Below are 21,034 nucleotides of genomic sequence, written 5' to 3'. Positions count from 1 at the left end.
GGGATTGTTAGAAAAAAAAATTCCCATTATTAACCAGTAAAGCTCAGGAGACACTGAATGTCTTGGATATTTGAAGGAATGCAAGTGAAAGAGGTAACCATGCCGTTCTAGCATACTACTAAGCCTTGTTAGCAGAGAGGACTTTCTTTGAAGAGAGGTACTAAACACATTCCCCATGTTATGCATACAGAAAGAGTTCACCCAGAGGCCAGAGACAGGTTATGGACCACATCTGAATGTCATCCAGGAGCTTGATCCATCCCAGCTCCAAAGGTCATGAGAACCTCATTCTGAAACCTGGGACTGTCGCCAGCCTGTGGAGAGACACTTTAGCTATTCATATAGCTCATAGGCCTGGGAAAAGTGTCTTTTTTCCAGAACTTGCTGGGTGGCCATTGTAGTGTAGGTCTGAATCATCTTCCTCTGAGTGCTGCAGAAGGTTGAGGGCCAGAGCCAGAGGGCTGTGGCCCTGGACAATGAGGCTCAGAAGTCTCTAGTTTTTTTAGAGTCTGAACTTCTAGGTCTATTTCCTGAACAAGCCATGGGCCTCTGCCGGTGAGATGGAACGTCATATGGCCCAAGTCACAGATTATTGTCTTGTCGCTAAATCTGCTAGCCTGTGCCAGAAGTTGTACAGGAAGCCAAATATTTGACTGGAGTATCTGCTGTGGGAAACGGTGAGGTGGTACTGGCTAAGTCGTCAAGAACAGGCAGCACTTTTCGCCTCTACCTGTTAAATGCTTTGGCTCCAAAGGCCATTCTATGTTATTAGCGACCAGATTCTTCAGAACTAGAGTCTAAGAACAGAGACCACAGAAAGCAGGAGCAGAACAAAAATTGCTGGTAGGAAAGGGAGAGAGTTAGGATTAAAAGAGGGAGGAGAGAATGCCAGGAAGGTAGTGCTCATGGTGCTTTCCTGTTGGGCACGGACAAGGGCCGTCCTGCCCGGTGTTGCTCTGGCCAACAGAAGGAGACCGCGTTTGGTTCAGAAGCAAAGGACAGCTTTATTCTTCGATCAGAGAGTGGAGAGGTGGGAGCTTTTGCTCTGAAGCACACTGTCTCCCCACTTGCTGTGGGCGGGGTGCCTTGTAGGGATCTGGTCAGCGGGGAGGGGGTGGAGTTCTCACGAGGTGAGCTCAGGAGGCCTGCTCATGTTCCAGATCGCAATGCAGGCACAGCCTCTCTGCACGTGGCCCACCACCGCAGTCTTTTTTTTTTTTAATTATATTTATTTTTCTTTTCAATTTTTTTTGGGGGGAGTTAATTAGGTTTATTTTCAGAGGAGGTACTGGAGATTGAACCCAGGACCCTGTGTATGCTAAGCATGCACTCTACCGCTTGAGCTATACCTTCCCTGCCCCCCACCGTCTTGAATTGCGGTGGTCCACACAGTGCTTCTCCCCGGGGCTGCTGAGTAGGGGTGTCAGCTCAGTGATTCTGTGCTGGGAACTCTCATCCCACGTGTTAGATGCAAGGCCTCTGCACGTGACCCCATACAGGCAAGTGAAACTAGACTAAGCGCAAAGGAGGAGCTTAGACCTCATCACCTGGATTTCATCTCATTTTTTCTGGGGACCTTAAGGGGCTTTGCCGGTGACAGTAGGTATGAATTTGGCAGGAAGAATTTCATGCATGGACTTTGAGAGAGCAGTTACAGTTTCCGTAGGGCTCCAGGGAGCATTTGGGCTGGGCTTGCACGTGGAGGTGGCTGACAGTGAAGAGGGAGCCTTGCTGTTGAGCTTTGCACAAGGGCACCACAAGGTCTCCGGGGATGTGATTCACATCATGAGCGACACAGGTTTGACGTTTGATATGGTGACCTTTCTTGCAGATGTGGTAAAGTGTCTTGTTCAAAGAAAACCAGTATGTTAGCACAGTTTCTGACATACGGAAGCAAAGTGTTTTGGGGCATGGGTGCCTTTTTCTGATTCACACAGAGGCACCCGTGGGCTAGCAATGGCCCTGAGGAGGAAAGCACAATACTGGAAACCATTCCATGCCATGGATGATACTAATGCGGTAAAATCCATGGAAGACTCTAAGGAGAATCTGTCTATTTCTTACCCTTATCAATACTGTGGTTAAGATGGAGGCATTGAAGGTTAATGTTTTTATGTGGAGGAAGAAAAGAGGATCACTGGAATTGAAGCTTTCTGTTTTAACATGTATCAGAACAAAAGGACTTTATCTGTTCTGAAAATTCTTAAGGGTTTTCTTTTGCAGTCCTGTCTTGTCCCTCCCACTAGAGCGCAAGACCGCTTCCCGTGGTTGCTAGATGAGATTTGAAAGTGGCAGGAGAATGGTAAATGGGAAAGAATCATTACTTAAGTCAGAACCACTTGACTTACATATGAAACCCTTGATTGTTTCAAGACCATCATTCAAAGCACAATAAAAGTAAGTTTGATCTTCAGTTGTGACACCTTAGGTAATGAAAAGCCTCTAACAGAATCCTTCCGATTTACTCTCTCCCCTATATCCTTGGGAAAAGATTTAGGAGAATAAGTTGAGTTTAAGGCAGATGGAACCATGGTATCAGAGAAAAAGAAAATCCACTAATCTTTCTTGTAGTAGAATGAATACTACCTCCAAAGGGGGTGCCTAAGAGATTATATGCAGGGAACAAACACTCTAATCTTTGATGTTATGGTGGGGACATTTCACTGATTAACCTTTTGAGTAACTAGTTTGCTATCTACCAACTTTGAGGTATTTCTTCTACAAAGATGGCTGTGGGAAGGTTGTATTCAAACACACCTGGATAAATCGCCCATTGTTTCAGTGAACTCAACTGTTTTTTTCCATCTGATAAATAGGTGACTCACTTAGCCTTGGAGCACTAGAATGACTTACCAAGATCATTAATTACATTTTCCCATTATGTAAATATTGTGTTCGGAAAGGGCTGTGGTGGGCAGTGCTGTGAAATGAGAACAGACAAGCTGTTCTGCTTACCTTCTGGGCTTCTAAGTTTATTGCGTAGGGTTACTTGACTTTATGCAGTTTCTATGAAAATCTGCATATCCAAGAACACAGTGAATTTATTTAGGAGCTTATTACCTAAAGGAATAATTAAGTGATGGGTAAGAAAAAAAATTTTAATCTCATTTTACCGTTTTAGATTTGCATGTCTAGTAGACGCTTTTCATTCTCTAGCTTTCTGCTTTAGGGCAGCATCTAAGTCTGATTTTCAGAAAACAGACATTGGAATTAGTTGGGAGAGCTTGTTAAAAATCAAACAAACAAAAAAACCCCAGCAAATTCTTGGGCTCCCACCCCAGATCAACAGGCTTGTCATTTCTGAGGCCTGGGAAACTGATTTTAACAAGTTTCCTGACCTTCCACCTCCTCCAGGGTGGTTTGGAAACACATTAATATATTTATGGTTTCATGTTCCATGTTGTTTCTCTGGTGGGGGGAGGGGGAAGGATTGGGAGGGTTGGTGGGGGGGAGAGAAATTGATTGATTCTCAGTTTTGTACCACACCATGAACAAAGAGAGTAACCGCTGTTGGAGGTTCTTTCTTTGTTGAAATGAACAGAAGGCAGTTCAAGAAACCTGGGGTGTATGTTTGTAAAGGGCACAAAACCGGTTGTGTGGGCTGATAAGCCTGGGGCTGAAAATATTTGAAACTGCAGATTTGCAAAACCCTGAATTGCAAGGTTATTTAGAATATTTTTTTTTTTAATGAGTGGGCACACACTATCATACGACTATCATAGTTTGAAGCCTAGTGAATTGGAATTTGTGACTATTTATAAATAGAAACTTGATTCTTATCAAGTAAGATATTTGAAATTAAAAAAAAAAAGTCTGCAAAATATCTAAACCAAGAAGTGAACAATCCAAGGTTTCATAAATGAAGGATTTTTAAAAAAATAGAAATTCTTGAATTCAGCCATTAATTGTGCCTTTTAACAGGCTTTTATGATACTAATCTGTCAGGTAATACAGGTACTGTATGATTTCTTTTAATCTCATCTAACTTATTCATATCCCAATACATCTTAGTTTACATTATATGCTGTATAAAAGTAAATGTGGGGCAAGTAGAGTGGTGGTGGAGAGTGTAGCTCAGTGGTAGAGTGCAAGCCTAGCATGCATAAGGTTCTGGGTTCAATCCCCAGCACCTCCATTAAAAATAAATAAACTAATTACCTATCCCCCCACAAAATAGAATTTTTATTAAAGTAAGTAACATTGAAGTATTGTCTTAGACTTTTCACTGAAGTTGTGTCTACCTGACAACTTGAATCTAGCATTCTCAACCCTTTCATGAAGTTGGACTTGAACAGAAATCCATTTAATTCAGGCGGCTCGCAAATGATTAGGGAACCTTATACGAGAGTTGTGTTTGTGGTCTCCAAGTTCCCTCTGCCTGGGCCTGGCTGTGGCCTCTGGATGGAGGTTGAGGGGAGGGGTCTCTTGGGGATTCCTTCTTGGTTTACTAGTGTGGTGAGGCTGACGGCAGCTGCTTTCCCAGGCCTCCAGACTTCCAACCTTGGGGTGATGTGCATTCACTCCCTTGTCTAGCCCATCATGACTTCCTGTTCTTTTTCTGTAATGTTTTTCAGATCCACTCCTTCCTGTTGCATTCCCAAGCCCAATTCTGGTCCAGGCTCTAATTACCTCACACACACCTGCACTCTCCTAACATCCTCTTTCCTGTCTACAACTTTTCCTCTCACCGTTATTTTTTTTTTTTTCCCTTTCCTTCACATAGTTGTTAGAATCCTCTTCCTTAAGCATCATTTCCATCACACTCCTCCTCTAGCAGCTCCCAGTTGCATCAAATCCAAGCTCCAGGTCTCTGCTTCAAAGCCCCCTCTCACTGCCTAGACCATTATCTTCTTTACAGCTGGACTTCACTCCAGCCAAGCAAACGTCCTGACACTGTGTCTATACACTGCTACAACATCTGGTTAATACAGTCAGCTCTGTCAAATCTCCAGTTAATCATCTGGATGTTTTGTCTACAAGATGCCAAACATCTGGATTGACTGAAGAAATCCACTACATTGATGGAGGCTTTAAAAAAAAAAACTGAATTAACCAGATGTTTTGGCATTATGTAGACATATCACTGTCTCCTACATTTGTCTTAGTGGCTTGTCTGCATAACGTTCTCTCCACCTGGAACCTGACCTCTGTCCTCGATGCCATGCTCTTTCTTCTTTTCATATTATGGTCAGAATTCCCTCTACCACAAAGCAGTTCTAGATTAATCCCACTAAACCACAATCTTGATTCATTCTATCACTCACTTAGTTTTTACGCATAGAATTCCTTACAACTGAAATCACTGGGTTTTGTGTTTTTATTCTGGGGTGTTAGTCTCTGTCTCTACCCACCGGATTATAAACTCTATAGGGAAATATAAGGTCTGGCTTATGTACCGAGAGGCATGGTAGTCCAGTGGTCAACTGAAACTCTGGATTCCGTCTTGTTTTAAAATCCAGCTGCTCTGCTTCCTGTGTGACCTGGATAAATTATTTAGCTTTGCTAAGCCTCCTCCTCATTTCAATAGAGATAATAATAGAGCTTGCCTCATAGAGTTGTTTATAAGAATTTAAAGAGTTAATACAGATTAAGTGCTTAGAAGAGTGTCTGGTTTAAGAGAAGTATCCATTAAATATTAGCTCTTATTGTTATAAGCTCTGTGAATGCCTGGTTTTCTTGTGTATTCTTTCTTTTGCCTGTGACAGCTAGATAGGTGAGGTGGCTGTTGCTGTTCCCACGAGAGAGAAGACTGATATTAAGAGGTTAAATCATTTTCCTGTTAAATCTGTTGCAGGTCTGAAGCCTTAATAAGCCTTGCTTTCCACACAGTACATGTTGGCCCTAGGTTCCTTCTAGTTTCAGGAATTGGAATGTTGCTGTCTATAAAGGCTTTTGGTAGAAGTGTGTTTTCCTACAGACCAGGGTTTTCCCAAGAATGGTCTTTGGAGCTCTTCCACCTGTGACAAGTGTCTTGTGTTAAATTGAGAAAAAGATAATGTAGTAAGGTTTTCCTAAAGCTAACTTTATTTAAGCGTTACAGCTGTCTGTGAAACTGAGGTTGTATCCTTCCTTCATTTTAACTGTAAAAATGTCCTGACTTTATGAAGTGATGGTGATATTAAATGATAAAGCATGGAATGGCCCTGTATTGGACCTTGTTGGGGGAAGGTGCTGGTTTATTTACTCATTCAGCAAATGTTCATTATGTGTCTCCTTCTTGTTAGGCAGGTTCTAGGCACTGGATCCGTAGTAAACAAAACTTACAAAAATCCTGGTCCTTGTGGAGGGCATTCTAGGCTAGGAGATAGATGATAAATAATTAAGTAATTAAACCTACGTAAGGCTCAGTTTTCTTATCTGTAAAGTGGTCATTAGAGTCTGTACTAACCAGAGAGTTGTTTGTGAGAGTGAAGTAAGTTAATAAGACAGAGTGCTTAGGAGTTCATAGTGCCACTGAATATAACTGGATAGGGAGATGAAGAGAGTCCAAACATGTGCGGGTGGGGATGGGTTGCAATATTAAAGTAGAGTGGTTACTGTAGAACTCACTGAGGAGGTGCCACTTGAGGAGACCTGAAGGAGCTGAGGGAGCTGGCCACTTGGACACCTGGGGGACGAGTGTTCTGCGTAGAGAAATTGGCCAGTGCAGAGCACCCGAGATGGACCACTCCTAGGGCATTTGATGAAGTGCAGAAAAGATGGGTGCGGAGAGCGATGGGGAGCCTGGTAAGGGAGGAGGTCAGAGGTTGAGGGGAGGGCGTGCTGGTTATCTAGAGCCTCTAGATCATTCTAAGGATGTGGGCTTTTACTGTGAATGAAATGGGGAGCCATTGAAGGATTCTGAGCAGAGAAGTGTAACAATGTGATTTATGTTTTAAAAGATTTCACTTGGCTGTTATGTTGCTAATAAATTTGGGGAAACAAGGGCGAAAGCAGGGAGGTTGGTTAGGGCACTTCTAGAGTAGTCTGCATGGAAGACTAGTAGTGCAGAGTGGCCAATAACGGTGAAATTCTGGACACATTCTGAAGGTAGAGCCAACAGATTATCATAAAGGACTGATGCAGGGTGTGAGACAAATACAGGAATCCAAACTATTTGGCCTGAGCAACTGGAAAACCGCACTGCCAATAGCAAAGATGGGTGGAAAGCGCAGGTGAAGGCGGTCTGGTGGAGGCAGGGCTGGCGAGTGTAGATGAGTTCAGTGTTGGACATGCCAGGTTTGATGGGACATAAAACCCACGTGATGGACGTTAGGATACTTCAGTCAGAAATACACCCAGGCCTCACACAGTATCATGAGCAACTTTTCTAAATTAATTCAAAAATCACTTGTGGAATTCTTTGGTTGCTTGGGAGATAGTGCCCATTCTTAATCAGTCTATTCATTTATATCAATAAAGTAATATAACTTAAGAACAGAGATAAAATGATCACATTCCTTTTACCCTAAATAAAATGTTACCTCAAAAATTGCAAATTAAAGAACAATTTATGCACATCACACAAAAAAGAGGAAACTCACAAATTTTAAGTTTACTCATAACCGTTGAGAATTCACCACAGAATATATACTTAGTCATTTACTTTCAGTACATGCCCTTCATTTAAAATATATTGTTATTAAAGCATTTGAATATTATAATAAAGGTTCAGAAGATAAATGGGAAAGTCACTTGGGAGTTTTCTGCTCTCAAAGTTATCCTGATTATTAACAAAGTGCTGGAACTTTTGCAGTGATTATTGTTTTTGGTGTTGTGAGAATGAGAAAATAACAATTTTCTAAAAGAATAAGAACACCTTCTTTTTGACTGGTGCTGTGAAGAAAGCCTCCAGAAGATGTTTTTGCTGATCAAATAGCATGAATTCATATCATGAGCTAACCTTAAAGGGATAATTCCCAGCAGATGTGGAAGAGAGAGACCAGATTCCTGTCTGCATTTCATTTAGAAGCCAGTCTTCTCTTCAGGTAGGATTCTCTATTCCTAACCCCAAATGCCTTCCAAAAAAAACTGATGAATTTATACATTATCAGTGATAGGGAACAATTCAAAGAAAAACTATAATTAGATCTCCTTCCTTCTTCCTTTCTCATGCCTTCCTTTTTTTTTTTTTTTTTTTTTTTTCCTGTGAGATTTGGAATAAATTGAGGCAAAAGCAAAAGGAAGAAATGTGAGCCAAGTGACTGGAAAACTCCATCAACAGAGAATCTAAAGATACAAACTAGTGATAAAAAGCATAGGGTGCTGAGGATGCTACAACAGATGTTGCTACAGCTTCACCCAATCATGTGAAGTAATCACATAAAACAGAAATACTCTTGAAGATTGTGACCTTGAAAAAAGGTTAAAACCCTTTGTGAGTTCTTATAGTGCCAGTGCGAGAGTTACTATGGAAGCTTTTAGCAACAATGAAACAGAATGGGGAAAACGACCAGTTGTATCCTGGACCTACTTTTGGTGGCTTGAAATCAGTTATGGTGAGAGTATTTATACCACAGAAATCCTACAAATCAGGGCTTTCCTTTCTGTTTTTTTTAGGAAGCCAGTTAATCAGCGCACCACTGAAAACAACTGTGCACAGGGATGAGCAAAACCCTTAGCACCTGTGACAAAGATATTCATGCATGGCTTTGTCAAGGAAGATTTTGGGGAATAAATGAGTGTTCTTTCTACCAGCAAGGGACTTCTAACATCCATCTTAGTAATATTTGGTGTTGTATTGTTTCTCTAGGAACTCAAATTTCATCAAACCCCTATTAGAAAGAGTTTCTCTAAAGTATGGCTCCTGTTTCAGTTCTCTGCATTAAAAGCTAACAGGAGAAAGGAGATAACATATATGGGACAGGAAAACCTCCTGGTTTTTAGTAATTAGAAGTGGTACCACCTGATAAACTGTAGAGTCACTGGAATGGAGTTAAAGTCATGGAGAAACCAGACTTTTTTTTTTTTTTTGTGAATGACAGCGTTAAAGAATGTAACCCCTCTTAACTTCTCTACACCCCGTACATACAAATTGCTTATACTGATAGAACCCTCAATGGTAACTCACTTCACACATTCATTTTCTTTCTTGTTATCACTAAGATTAAACAGCATGTTGGGGCAATATTTGCATTTATCTAACCTTTTCCATTCAGGCCCCAGTGATACCACAGAACAGGTTTATGTACCTCACACGTCAGATCCTATCAAGAAACTTGGTAGTGACAGTTTGATAAGGACACCATAGCTTATTGAACTTGTTCTAAAAACAACAGCAGTGAACCACTCATCTCCTCACACGTTTTAATGACCTTGTTCTAGGGTGTCCCCATTTTTAGATACAGCAGATGCACTGCTGGCTGTGTGGCCTCGGAGCTGCGGGCCTGGGATAACGTGGGCTTTGATATTATACCACTCAAACATTCTCAAGAGATCTGTATTTCCTTCAATTACCTATTGAGAAAGGAGAGGTCTAGAGTTAGTTTTGACTTTCACCTTGCCAAAAGTTTCAACCAAAGTGAAAAAATGGCTTGTCAGAAAATGAGAAAAAGAACTGCCAGGAGTTGTTTTTCTGTCTGCTCTCCAGAATGCCCGGCACAGCCGTAGACAGTGAACAGGAAGGCTGACAGACTTCGCTGTCTCAGGATAACATCCCTAGGGTTAGCACATAGAGGAACATAAGCTCAATATAAATATAAAATTAGAGTGAACTGTAAAGGATAATTTTCTTATCTGTTTTCGTTTTTTTTGTCTTTGAACTTTCTTTTGCAGTTCACGTGGCACAAACATGCTCTTGTGAAATTTCCAAAGACTTGACTATAAGCACATTTAATACCATATATAACAGATAATTAAACCGTATTCTTAAGCTTTTGAAAAATTATTATTGCTATAATTCAGTTAAATTCAAAGTGGGTTTTATTATCATGGTGGAATTCTTCTAGTAAGATTCTAATCTTGGTAGAATTTCAGATTTTTCTGCTCCTTGCAATTAAAGCAGGAGAAGGAACATTCAGCCAACCTGAGGTTTTAATTTTGTTGTTCAGTTATCTTTCTAAACTTACAAACATTACTCTTCTAGTTGTGTCCCAGAGGCCTGGGGCTCTCTCTGTCCTTGGGATGAGACCACACTGGTTAAGGGGACACATTCTAGGAGGAATGGTAGAGAAACATATGGGGTACTTCAGCACAAACAGATCCAGTGTTTGTCTTGAAACCAACAGAGACTTTGTGAGTTTAGAAAACATTTTGCTTTGTGAACATCTGAAATACAATTGATATTATCGTGGTGAGGGAAAGACAGAGCACATTTCCAAACACTGGCTTATTTTTTGGTGGTTTTGCGTCTGTTCCCCAGGACACCTTTATCATATCCCTCTCCTCCTCTCTGAAACTGTCTCCTACTTCTGAAGCCAAAAAGAAAGGTGTTAGTATTGAGAGTCCTTCTGTCTTCTCACATCAGATTCTAGCTATGATGATAAAGAACAAATTATGAAATATTTCAGTTATACCACAGTATATAGAGAACAATATAAAGATTGATTACCCAACATCTATATTAAGACATAAAACATTACAAACACAAGTGAAGTGCCCTGTGTATTCCTTCTGCCTCCTCAGAGGTAGCCACTATTTTTATAGGCATTTTTATACTTTTACTATATGTGTTCATCCATAAACAATATATAATGCTGAGCTGAGTGTTTAGAATTCTTATAGAGGTGGTTTCCTTTTTTCACATTATTTTTAAAGCTAATACCCACAGCTCTGGCTTACTGATCTTCACCACTACAGTGTATTCCATAGTATGGATATACAGTAGCTTATTTATCCATTTTTTTGGTTGATGCTTTAATGGATATTTAGTACAGGTCTCCTTGAGCAGTGTGTGAGAATTTCTTTAGGGGACAGACCTAGGATTAGAAATTTTGGATCACTGGATATGAACATCTTTAACTTCACTAGATAGTGCCAGTCTCCAAAGATTGAATCACCAGCAGTGAATCCAGCAGCCTGTTTAACAAGCCCTCTCTGATCCAAGTTTCAGATCGAGTAATCTGGATTGGGGTGGTGGTGGTGGTGGGTAGTGTGGAAAAAATTTGCATTTCTAACATGTCCTTCAGTGCTGCCGCCACTGCTGTAGTATAGTATCTGGGACTACGATTTGAGAGCAAGTGCTCTAGAGAATGCCTGTTGGATTCCATTTCAAAAGAGAGAGCCGATGAGACATTATCTGAAAAAACGTGGCTGGTGGGAATTAGGTAACTGAAAGTTAGCCTGTGGTATAATTTTGGCATTCAGTGTAGATAATATACAGTAAATAACCAGCATGACTGATTGACATAAAAGGCTAAAGTTACATTCTTAGTAAGTTCTCTTGCCAGACTGGGACCCCTGCATGCCCTCCTGCTGTTGCTGTGCTGAGAGGGGGAGGGGAGTGGGCAGGTGGCCTGGTGTCGGGCCAGGGTGAGCAATAAGCTTGGCTGACACTACTTGTCGTGTGTTGAGTGTCTTGACTGCAACAGTAAAACCCAGGCATGGGCCTAGATTCGGGTGTGAATATTTACTTAGGGGTTCCTTAAGATTTAACCCATGAGACTATTGAGTCTTACTGATGGGGCTATTTTTAGATATCTACATGCAAAAGAGAACATCAATCTTTATATTATATAATTCTGAAATTATATTTCAGAGTTAGTACTGTGGTAACAGAATGGCAAGAAGGTTTCTTTCAAACATTCTTTCTGTAAGAACTTCTTACAAAAAAATCCTGAAAACGAAGCCGTCACACATTTAAGGGTAAAAAGACACAGATAGGTTTGCACGTCTGCAAATAGTTAACATGTAAACTGGAAGGAAAGTGATTTTATTTGCTATTTAGCAATGTAAAACGTCAATTAGGGGGGAAAAGGTACCAGTAACAAAAAGCATTTGCTTACTTATTTCACAGTTTACATAACAAGATAACTGTTTTTCAAAACCAGACAACAGGTTCAAAAATACTCCTTTTCACACCCGTAAGCGATGCTGTCGGGAACAATGGCTGTTCGGAGGCCATTTATTGCAGGCGCATTTCCAGCTAGTTCTGGTTATCATTACTCCATTTTATCGTCTTTCTTTTTTCTCTCTCATCAGCTTTTTGCTTTCTTCCCGTCTTCTTTTATTCACTGGATTCCGAGGATCGTAGATTTCAAACGTGTCTGAGTCTTGCATGCTTGCGTCTTTCACTTTTCTCGTTTTATCCTCAAACTGAAGTACATGTGACATCCTAAGGAGGGAGAGAGACGGTTCACTGACTTGGCATGAGAACTCAAAGCAGAAATACCCTCCACGGCACTATGCTTGGCATGATGAACCAACGGGCACCGAACACCAAGACGGGCTTACTGTTTACTGGTGCTTGTGCCACATGGAAACCAACTTCTCAGAAAACACTTAAATTTGAAAAACATGTCTGGAGTTTGTTTTGTTGGTTTGTATTTCTAGTAGTGAGTCTCTTTCCCTCAGTCTTCACTTAAGGTTCCTTCCTTGATGGGAGGTTAAAAGAGTTCTACCCTCAAGTCTTCCTTTAAGTAAACTCAGAAAATTCTGCCAGCTTACTTTAAAGAGCACGTTCACTTAGCCAGAGGGAGCCAGGATGCAGAGCAAAACTGACAATAAACCAGCCCTATCTGATTTTTTTTTCTTCAGTAGTTAAATGGGTCAAGTGTAGGGAATGTGTTCAGAAAATTCCTGTTCAAATGGTATTATGACTCCCTTTTCTGGGGGAGTTGATGGCTTTAATTTTTGTGTGTGTGTGCAAAAAGAAACTAAGCTTTTGGGCACAGCTCCATGGACTAACATCCTCCTCTTACTGTTGATTACAACAAGTCTAACCACCCTGCTTTCCTACTTTATCAAATGCTTACTGGTCTTAAGGTATCAGCATGTGCTTGAATCCTAAGTGGTCATAAGCTGGCTATGCTTAGCAGCAGGGAAATATGTAAGTGATTAGTTCTGCCCCCATTAGGAGGTGTCAGGAATAAATAGGGAAGTCCAAAAACCAGATTCCGGGGCAGCTGAATGAATCTGAAAAGAGAAAAGTTCAGTTTTTATATATAAACAAAACTGCTAAGGCTTTTCCCACTAGTTATTAAGCAGTTTTTAAAACAGATGTACCCAGCACTTTTCTTTATCACAGCAGATAGGGCTAAATTGCCTAAAGGATTAGCACTCCCCACATGCCAGTTGTAACTTTCAGATGAAACCCAAATATTGCAGTGATTTCTTTTTCCCTGTAAAAGCAGAGATTGGGCAATAGGCACTAGCAGAGATCCCCCACCCTTTTTTCTTGCAGTATTGAAAATACTGAGTGAAGTTTACGTATGTTAAAAACTCCCATGGATATACTTAGATTTTGAAGAATCCTAAAAAGATTTTGGGAGGGAAATGAAATGTTACAATATTAGTGATACTGCAATTCCTAAAGGCTCAGTAGGGTTGACTGTTCACCAGTGTTGGTAAGTTGAGTCTTAAAACCATTCCCACCCCTTTCCATTCCAGAAAAGCTTATTGGAATGCAGTGAGCATGAGTGACATTATTATATGGATGATGTAAGTCTACTTCAGTTTACTGAGGTAAAGTGCATTTGCATTTCTATACTTTATTAACAATACATTATTTGCATCAGATTTCCTAACATGACACATCACACATGAGAACTGCTGACTTTTTATACTTCCATGACTTTAACTTTGGAAACAACCTTATTTAGAAAATGCATTATAGGATTATTGCTTATTTAGATGGAGTCCTCAGAGTCTGATTTTCTTGTGCTTTCAATTTCCTACACTGTATAAGTATTAGCTTCTGAGAATAAAGCAATCTCTAACTCCTAGAAAAAGGTGATTGTTCTCCAGCTATGGTAGCAAGTGACCACTAGAGCCAGATTGAATCTATCAAATAGGACTTAATCAATTAATGATGGCTTGCCTAGGCCAAAATGATCAATGATAACTCACTTCAGTAAATACACCTCTGAAAGCCAACTAATCAGTGACAGCCTCATAGTTGTGAAAGTTGGCCAGTCAGTGGCAGATTCACTCCAGTGAACATACTTCTGAAAGCCAGCCAATCGCCGACAGTCTCCCCTGAATAATGGTACTTCTGGGGCTGATGTCAATCCCTAAACAATCCCTAATCCCAAAATTCTACGTGAGATTTGCAACCTGCTTTGCTCAGAGAGACTGTGCCTAAAAGCACGCTCTTCTCCTTACTTAAGTAATAAATTAAGCTTTTTTTCCCCAGATATTGAGAGGTGGTCTTTTTCTTTGATACTCTTATAATCTGTGCAGCATTCCCCACAGCGTGCACGCCTTAGAAATTCTAAGCGTATTGCCACTGATGAGGATCAAGTTTAGAAGTGTGGCAAGACTGTACTGTACGTATCACACGTCATGGGGCGCCCAGACCCTACGCTGTACTTCGGTAAGTGTTCAGCAGCTTTCCAAATGACTCGTGCTGATGCCTAAGCCCAACTCGGAAATAGCTGGAATTACATGCCCTTTAAAACAATTTTATTCAATATTCCTATGATGTTATAAAAAACCAGAAACTACTATCTTAGTTAACTTAATACTTTTCCATTAAAAACACTACTATTTTAAAAATCGTTCCTGTCTCTGCCCCAAAATACAGATGGACTTTTTTGTAATATTTGTTTCTAGTAGGGACTATCCATGTTTCAAAAATGACTACCAGAATTTGTCAAATAAAACCATAAAAAGGCACCTTCCTCCTTTCTATGCCATGAGAGAATCTTGCAACTGTTGGATTTAGTTCTTCTGGTATAGGAAGTGAAATCTAGACATGTGAACAATAGCACAAAGTCTACAGAAAGAAACAGACATTCCTACAAATCTGAAAAAACAGAAAACTGTAAGGTAAAGTAGCTGTCTTTTTCAACTGTTTGTTTCATACACCACTGCACTAAAAAGTCCAACATTTTGATTAATAACAAACCTAAACCCAGGGGAAAGAAGGGGCTATCGGCTTACAAACTACTTCAGCTTTAATATCATAATACTTAGTATGGCTGGTTTCTCAGCAATAATATTTAATCTTTAATAGAAATAAAAACATAATCAAAATGCTTCACCCTTTTATCTTTCAACATGCTTTGGTCACTTCATTTTAAAAAGAAAAACAAAACAGTTATTATGATTTTCAGCATAATAAACTCCTGACCTGTGTGCCTCCATAAATCACAGACTGCATGAATTGAAAGCATGCCCACACTTTATAGCCTCCTGTGGGAACAGACATGCAGACTCAGAATAGAGACTTAATTCAAATGTACCAATAACTCAATACTATCCATTCTGTGGCTGGTCATAGAATTGGCCCAGCAAGAGCAACAGCAGTGAATTGTTTTGAATTACACACTTATCCTTTACATATGAAAATTTTAGAACTCGTTCTGTTGATGGCAAAGACAAAAATTTAGTTGTGATTAATAAAAAATTTTACGTAACATCAAATTCTCAAATAAGAACACTGACTTTAGTGGTTATAGAAATACGGAGGCTTACCATCCTCAGAGGTGTGTGGTGGCAGTTCTCCGCTCTGTACATCCCCTGCTCAGCCAAGGCCCTGCTTTACCTGTATCCTGCTCACATGACTGACCTTCCCTCTTTAATCAGAAGCCTAACAGTGACTGCCTACATGTTTGCCCCCGCCTCAGCTGCTGACTGTTCTAATGCTTAGACCAGAAGGGCTCCACACTGCCAGGCCGTCACAGGGAACCATCTGCCCTCCGGTGACTGCTAGCTCGAGGGGCTGTGAGGCACGTGCCCCTCTGCTGGTTTCCCTGGTAACCGGTGAGTCAGCCTGATGCCAGTTCCTCCTATGAATGGCGATCTCCTTCTCCACCCCAAGAGCTGCACCCTGCCTGCTCAACACGGTGGGCTGTCGCTCTAGGACCTTTTGCGTCTGACTTGTAAGATTCCCTATCCAACAAATCTTGGACGTCGCTGTCTCTGGACTCTTTCTTCGGACTTGCGGCTGGGCAATTGCAAGGTTCACAGGCCTGTGGGGTGCAGCCCACCAACAGGTAAGTTATGTTTTTGTATGAGACTGTGGAATTATAAACAAAAGTAAATACGTGAGTCTTTGATAGGGACCCACACTTTGACTAACCTCACTAATTTGACATCCAGTTTTTAAAGTTCTCATGTAATTGTGAAATAAAGATATGACAGCAATTAATATTAATGGGGAAAGCAAGAGAGGTACTCATTCTCCAACATAAAGTAGTACAATGTAGAATTCAACTTTAACAACTCATTTCTGACTGAAATGCATTTAACTTACTTATATTTGTGTATACGTATGTATATGTCCTTATATTAATGTAAACAGCTTTTTCACTGGGATTTCTATAAATCACTCCTCATTTCCGAGTCTCCCTAATGTAGGGATTTACACCCTACCCTTAAGTTGTCGTAGGTGTCCTAACTGTTCTGTGTACTATTTCTCCTTCTAACTTCCAAAGGTTCTTAAAAAAAAATCTTTCTTACACGTTTCTTTTATAGCATTCCTTTGAGCAGGAACTGTCGGCTGTATTTGACTAAAATCCCTCAGCCTGATCCGAAAACCCTCCAATGCTGGATCCTCCTATCTATCTCACCAACCTTGTTTCTTTCATCAGCTCTCACCATTTTGTAATTGCCTGTTTACTTAATTGTGAGCAGACCGTCAGTTGTTGGAGGCAGTTTGAGTCTTGTTCACAGCTGAATTCCCCGTGCTGAGAATGGTGATCTGTGCTGGGAATCAAAGCCTTCAGACCTTCTGTACCAGCCAGGCCATCTGGCTGGCACTAGCTGGTTTGCTCCACTGACACTCAACCTCCTTTCGTGGGCAGGGACTGTCTTTTATTTCTACGATAAACTTCTAAAATGTCTAACAGGCTGTGCAGAAAGTGGCGAGCTCAGCACAGGTCCACCTTTCATGACCTCTCACAGCTCGGCACACCCTGATGGCTGTGTTTCTGCTGCTCTCAGGTCAGTGACGGCTAGTTTTGATTCCCCGTAGACTGTGGTGGGAGCAGGCCTTATGTGCTTTCCCATTTCCTCTGATACCTAATGTAGAACTAGACAGGATTTCTTTCAAAGCAACGTTTCTCAAAGTCTGATCCTAGAGCCCTGTATCAAACATGGGCTGCACAGCAGAATCATCTGGGTAGTTTCAAAAGCCATGAATGCCAGGCTTCCACCTCAAGAGGTACTGATTTGATTGTCCTAGGACGGGTCCCCGGCATCAGTGATTTAAAAGTTTTTCCTGGTGATTTAAAACTGCCGCTGAAGCTAAGGCCACAGCACTAAAGTTTAAGAACCTTTACACTTTCAGATTGATTGATTTCATCAGCCATTTGTTCTGGCCCCTTCAGAGATGAAGAACAGCTGGTTCCTACTGACAAACTACTCACGTACTTAAAGAAGCTTAAGTGGCTTCTGAGCCTAATATTTTAACTAAATAATCTCAAGTGTATTATCCATTTCTTATATATGGTTTAAGGATAAGGCAAGGAGCTAGATTTAATTATTCAATAAACATCAGAGCCTTTTAACATGTAAGACCCAATATCATACACTGGGGGACACAAAGCCAAATATGACCCAGGCCCTGGTCTCCTAAAGTGAACAGTCTATTAGGGAGATGAACACACAGACACCAGAGCAAAGGTACATTTTGGAACTGCCAGGTGTGAGGCAACAATAAGAACAACACCCTCTGACACAGCAGCCTATAAAAAGCTTTCACATGTCTGATATTACCTTCACAATAACTACAGGGTATAGGCAGGAAGGGTGTTACCACCCATTTCACAGGCAACCTGAGAGATTTATGGTCAAGACACTTGTAGCTGGTAAGTAGTTGACTAGGTATTTTGTTGAAAGTCTTTAGAGGTGACAAACTTTCATCTTGTGAAGATGTATTTAACTTTAGGAATAAAATCAAAAGTTAATTCAGTGTTAAGTCTAGTGAGTAAGTTTAAAAAGTCAGATTGGGTAGTGCTTATTTTGGAATAGAACATTTTGAAAATGCAACTATAAAGAGATGAGAATAATGATTTTTTTTGTGGCTCCAAGACTAGCCTTTAAAGCAGTTACAAAAGAGAAGAGCCAAAAATGTCTCGAGGCATGTGGGAGGCTCTTTGGGAAAAGGCACCTATTAGGTGAACACTTGCTTAAAAAAAAGGCAATTAATTTTCAATGTAAATTTCTATCCCTTTATTGCCTTTAATCATTGCTCTCTGGAATTAGTCCCAGTTTCTCACTAGATTTCCTAAAATGGGAACATTATGTAGGGTCACCCCATTCAGTTGGAAGTCCAAGAAGGGCAGAGCCAAGGGCCCACGGCCTGACCCCGTAAGGGTGGATGTCTGGCAGTCTCTTCGCAGGCACCACATTACTAAGGTGTGCCTTGTGATTGATGATACTCAGGTCTTTTCTGTTACAGTTTTCAAAAATGCAAATTTAGCCATGAATTGAATCCTTTAGTGGTTCCCCGCTGTCTAAAAAATGAAACCCAAATTTCTTAGGTAGCCTCTAAGATTTGGCTTTTGTTCCTCTCTCTAAGCTCCTATGAGGTCTTCACATCTTATGCACTAGACACCCTGAATCACTTGCAGTTTCCTGGTTAGAACTTTCTTTCTCCTGCTTCCTTGCTGCCTCTCTGTGGTAGTACACTTCTCTCCCCACTACTAGTGAGGTGTCATTCCCTCTGAGAACCAGTCCCTGGCTCCTCTCCTGGGCTGTCTTGTACTTTTTCCACTAGGGTTAAGGTCCTCTTCTGTATCTCTCTCTAGTCTCCCTCACTAGACTGCAGATGGCTCTATTTTGTTGGCCTTTGTGCCAACACTGGTCACCAATGCTTGGCAAGAAGAATGCCCTCAATAAATGCTGAATAAATAAATGTTCCTGCATAGCCAGTCACCTCTAAAAACCTTTGGCTAGAATTCTTGTTCTGTTCACCTTTCTACTTGCGAGTATTAATATATAATTCCAAATTATATAGCAGTTATAGTTAACCCTTGGACAACACAGATTTGAACTGTGAAGGTCCATTTATAGGTGGATTTTTTTTCAACAGGAACTATTACAGCACTACATGGTCTGTGGTTGATGGTGCAGATGTGGAACCACAGGTATGGAGGAAACAAATAAGTGGAGGGCTGATGGTAAGTTACAAACGGACTTTTGACTGCATGGAGGGTGGGTGCTCCAAACCTCCACGATGTTCAAGTGTCAACTAGATATTTATAAACCCTTCAGTTTTCCACATAAGCAACTTCTTTCAAACTCCACAATACTAGAAAAAAGGCTAATACTCTAGGAGATAAAACAAAATATTTCTACCACCATTAAGTTTATGCAGTGAAACTCTAGCACATCTTTCTCAAATGGGCCAGTTAAACTGCCTAATGATTGACATTTTGTCTTCCGTACTCAGACTTTGAAGCAAAAGTAGAGGAAAGATGCATATATTGTCCTCAGACAGCCTTCCTCTGCATTGTCTTTAGTATACTGTGTCGACAGCCTCTCATTTCTCTGTTCAGTTAAAATTCTTAAGCAACCCAACTAAAACTGGTTATTAAGTTTCTCATTCTTCCAGGGCTATGGATCAGAAACGTAAATAATCTGGTTTAAAGTTTTTTTGTGTGTGTTTTTGTTTGTTTTTGTTTTTGTTAGGAAAGGGCCTGAAAGGAGACTTGTATTTGAAAAGCAAAACCAGACTGTTTTTAAAGAAAACTGTGAGCAAGACAAAACAATTTTCAAGTTTACCCACATTTGATCCTCTGAAAGGACCACACCCTGCTCTGTATCAGAGATGGGCCACAGCATATTTCTCTGTCCATGTCACTTCTCTGGAATGTCCTACCACCTCCTTCCAACTGGTCTATGTACCCTGAACTTCCAAAGCCCAGTTTAACTCCCATTTTCTCCTAAAAATCTGACTGCCCTGGGCCCCAGGACCTACTTTTGCCTTTGGATTTCTCTAACACTTCTGTTGGAAAATTTTTGTGGACTGAAGTCAGAAGTCCTGGGTTTAAGTTAAAACTGAGTGGCTAAATGTTTCTTTAGGAAAGTCACATTGCTTTTCAGGTCTCTGTTTCCTCATCTGTGAAGAGGGGATGGTAATATGCACCTGATTTACCTCACATAGTTAGAATAAGGTTCAAACATCATGCCTAAAAATGTGTGGTCCAAACACTTAATCTCATTTTAACTTATTTTGCACTTTGTGTGTATGGGTGTTAATATAAACTGTGCTTGTATATATTTATCACTTTTTAATACTCTATTACACTGCATAGCCTTTTTCAAAATGTTTTCATGTATATTATATATATATATAACATATATATATATATATATAACATACTTGATTCTACTTAACTTTGTAGGTTTATATGTATATTTTTAAACATGTCCTGTCTCTTACTAGACTGTAAGCCATTCAAAGGGCAGAAACTGTTTATAGAGTCAAAGAATTATACAAATCTTACTTTAATAGCATGATTAACATATACTCACTGTTGTATTTGTGTGTGTGTGTGTAAAGCAATCCTAAGAGGCAGAAAGAAAAAACAAAAAAATTACTTGTAGCTCCACAGCTTCTCAGTAACTACTGTAAACGTATAGGCACACTGCTTCCTGCCCTTTCTGTGCGTGTCTAAATATGTACATGTATATAGACTTGCATGGATCGTAAGGCATGTATTTTACAATTTGCTTTTCATACCTGACTATACCACAAACATCTTTTTAGTAACTTACACTTTTACATCATTGTATTCATAGTCTAATACTTGGTCCTATGGATAATTTACAATCAACCCCTTTTTATAGGATTCTTACTCTTGTTCAAATTTTCATCTGTAAATACTTCTATCCATGTGAATAGTACATATTTGGATTTTCTTATACATAGTAAGTCTCTCTCTGCAGGGTGGGGGGCTGGTTCAGCATTCTTTCTTTTGGTAGATTGTTCTTTCAGAAGTGACCCTTC

At 40.3% G+C, this 21,034-nt stretch overlaps 1 protein-coding gene and 1 long non-coding RNA gene across 5 annotated transcripts in view; one reads left to right on the top strand and one right to left on the bottom strand.

The window, feature by feature from the left end:
- The window catches only part of LOC105064432 (uncharacterized), a 93,900-nt gene that overhangs the window by 62,892 nt on the left and 9,974 nt on the right, over nucleotides 1-21,034 (top strand). For 2 of the 3 annotated variants that reach the window (XR_012504556.1, XR_012504564.1), the window contains exons 3-6: nucleotides 13,525-13,599; nucleotides 14,317-14,449; nucleotides 15,705-16,073; nucleotides 19,115-19,202. This is a non-coding gene — a long non-coding RNA (uncharacterized LOC105064432). Of the gene's footprint in view, nucleotides 1-13,524; nucleotides 13,600-14,316; nucleotides 14,450-15,300; nucleotides 16,074-19,114; nucleotides 19,203-21,034 lie in introns of those variants that run through there. The other variant, XR_834857.3, reaches the window with a different exon arrangement.
- The window catches only part of CWC27 (CWC27 spliceosome associated cyclophilin), a 199,069-nt gene continuing 189,867 nt past the window's right edge, over nucleotides 11,833-21,034 (bottom strand). The window contains exon 14 of one of the 2 annotated variants that reach the window (XM_074358921.1): nucleotides 11,833-12,250. In XM_074358921.1, coding sequence (XP_074215022.1) covers nucleotides 12,088-12,250 — 163 coding nt within the window. In that variant the 3' untranslated portion in view covers nucleotides 11,833-12,087. The remainder of the gene's footprint in view (nucleotides 12,251-21,034) is intronic. The other variant, XM_045512419.2, reaches the window with a different exon arrangement.

The sequence above is a fragment of the Camelus bactrianus genome, chromosome 3, assembly GCF_048773025.1.
Source record: "Camelus bactrianus isolate YW-2024 breed Bactrian camel chromosome 3, ASM4877302v1, whole genome shotgun sequence".
Lineage (NCBI taxonomy): Eukaryota > Metazoa > Chordata > Mammalia > Artiodactyla > Camelidae > Camelus > Camelus bactrianus.
This window is presented reverse-complemented; position numbering and strand designations above follow the sequence as displayed.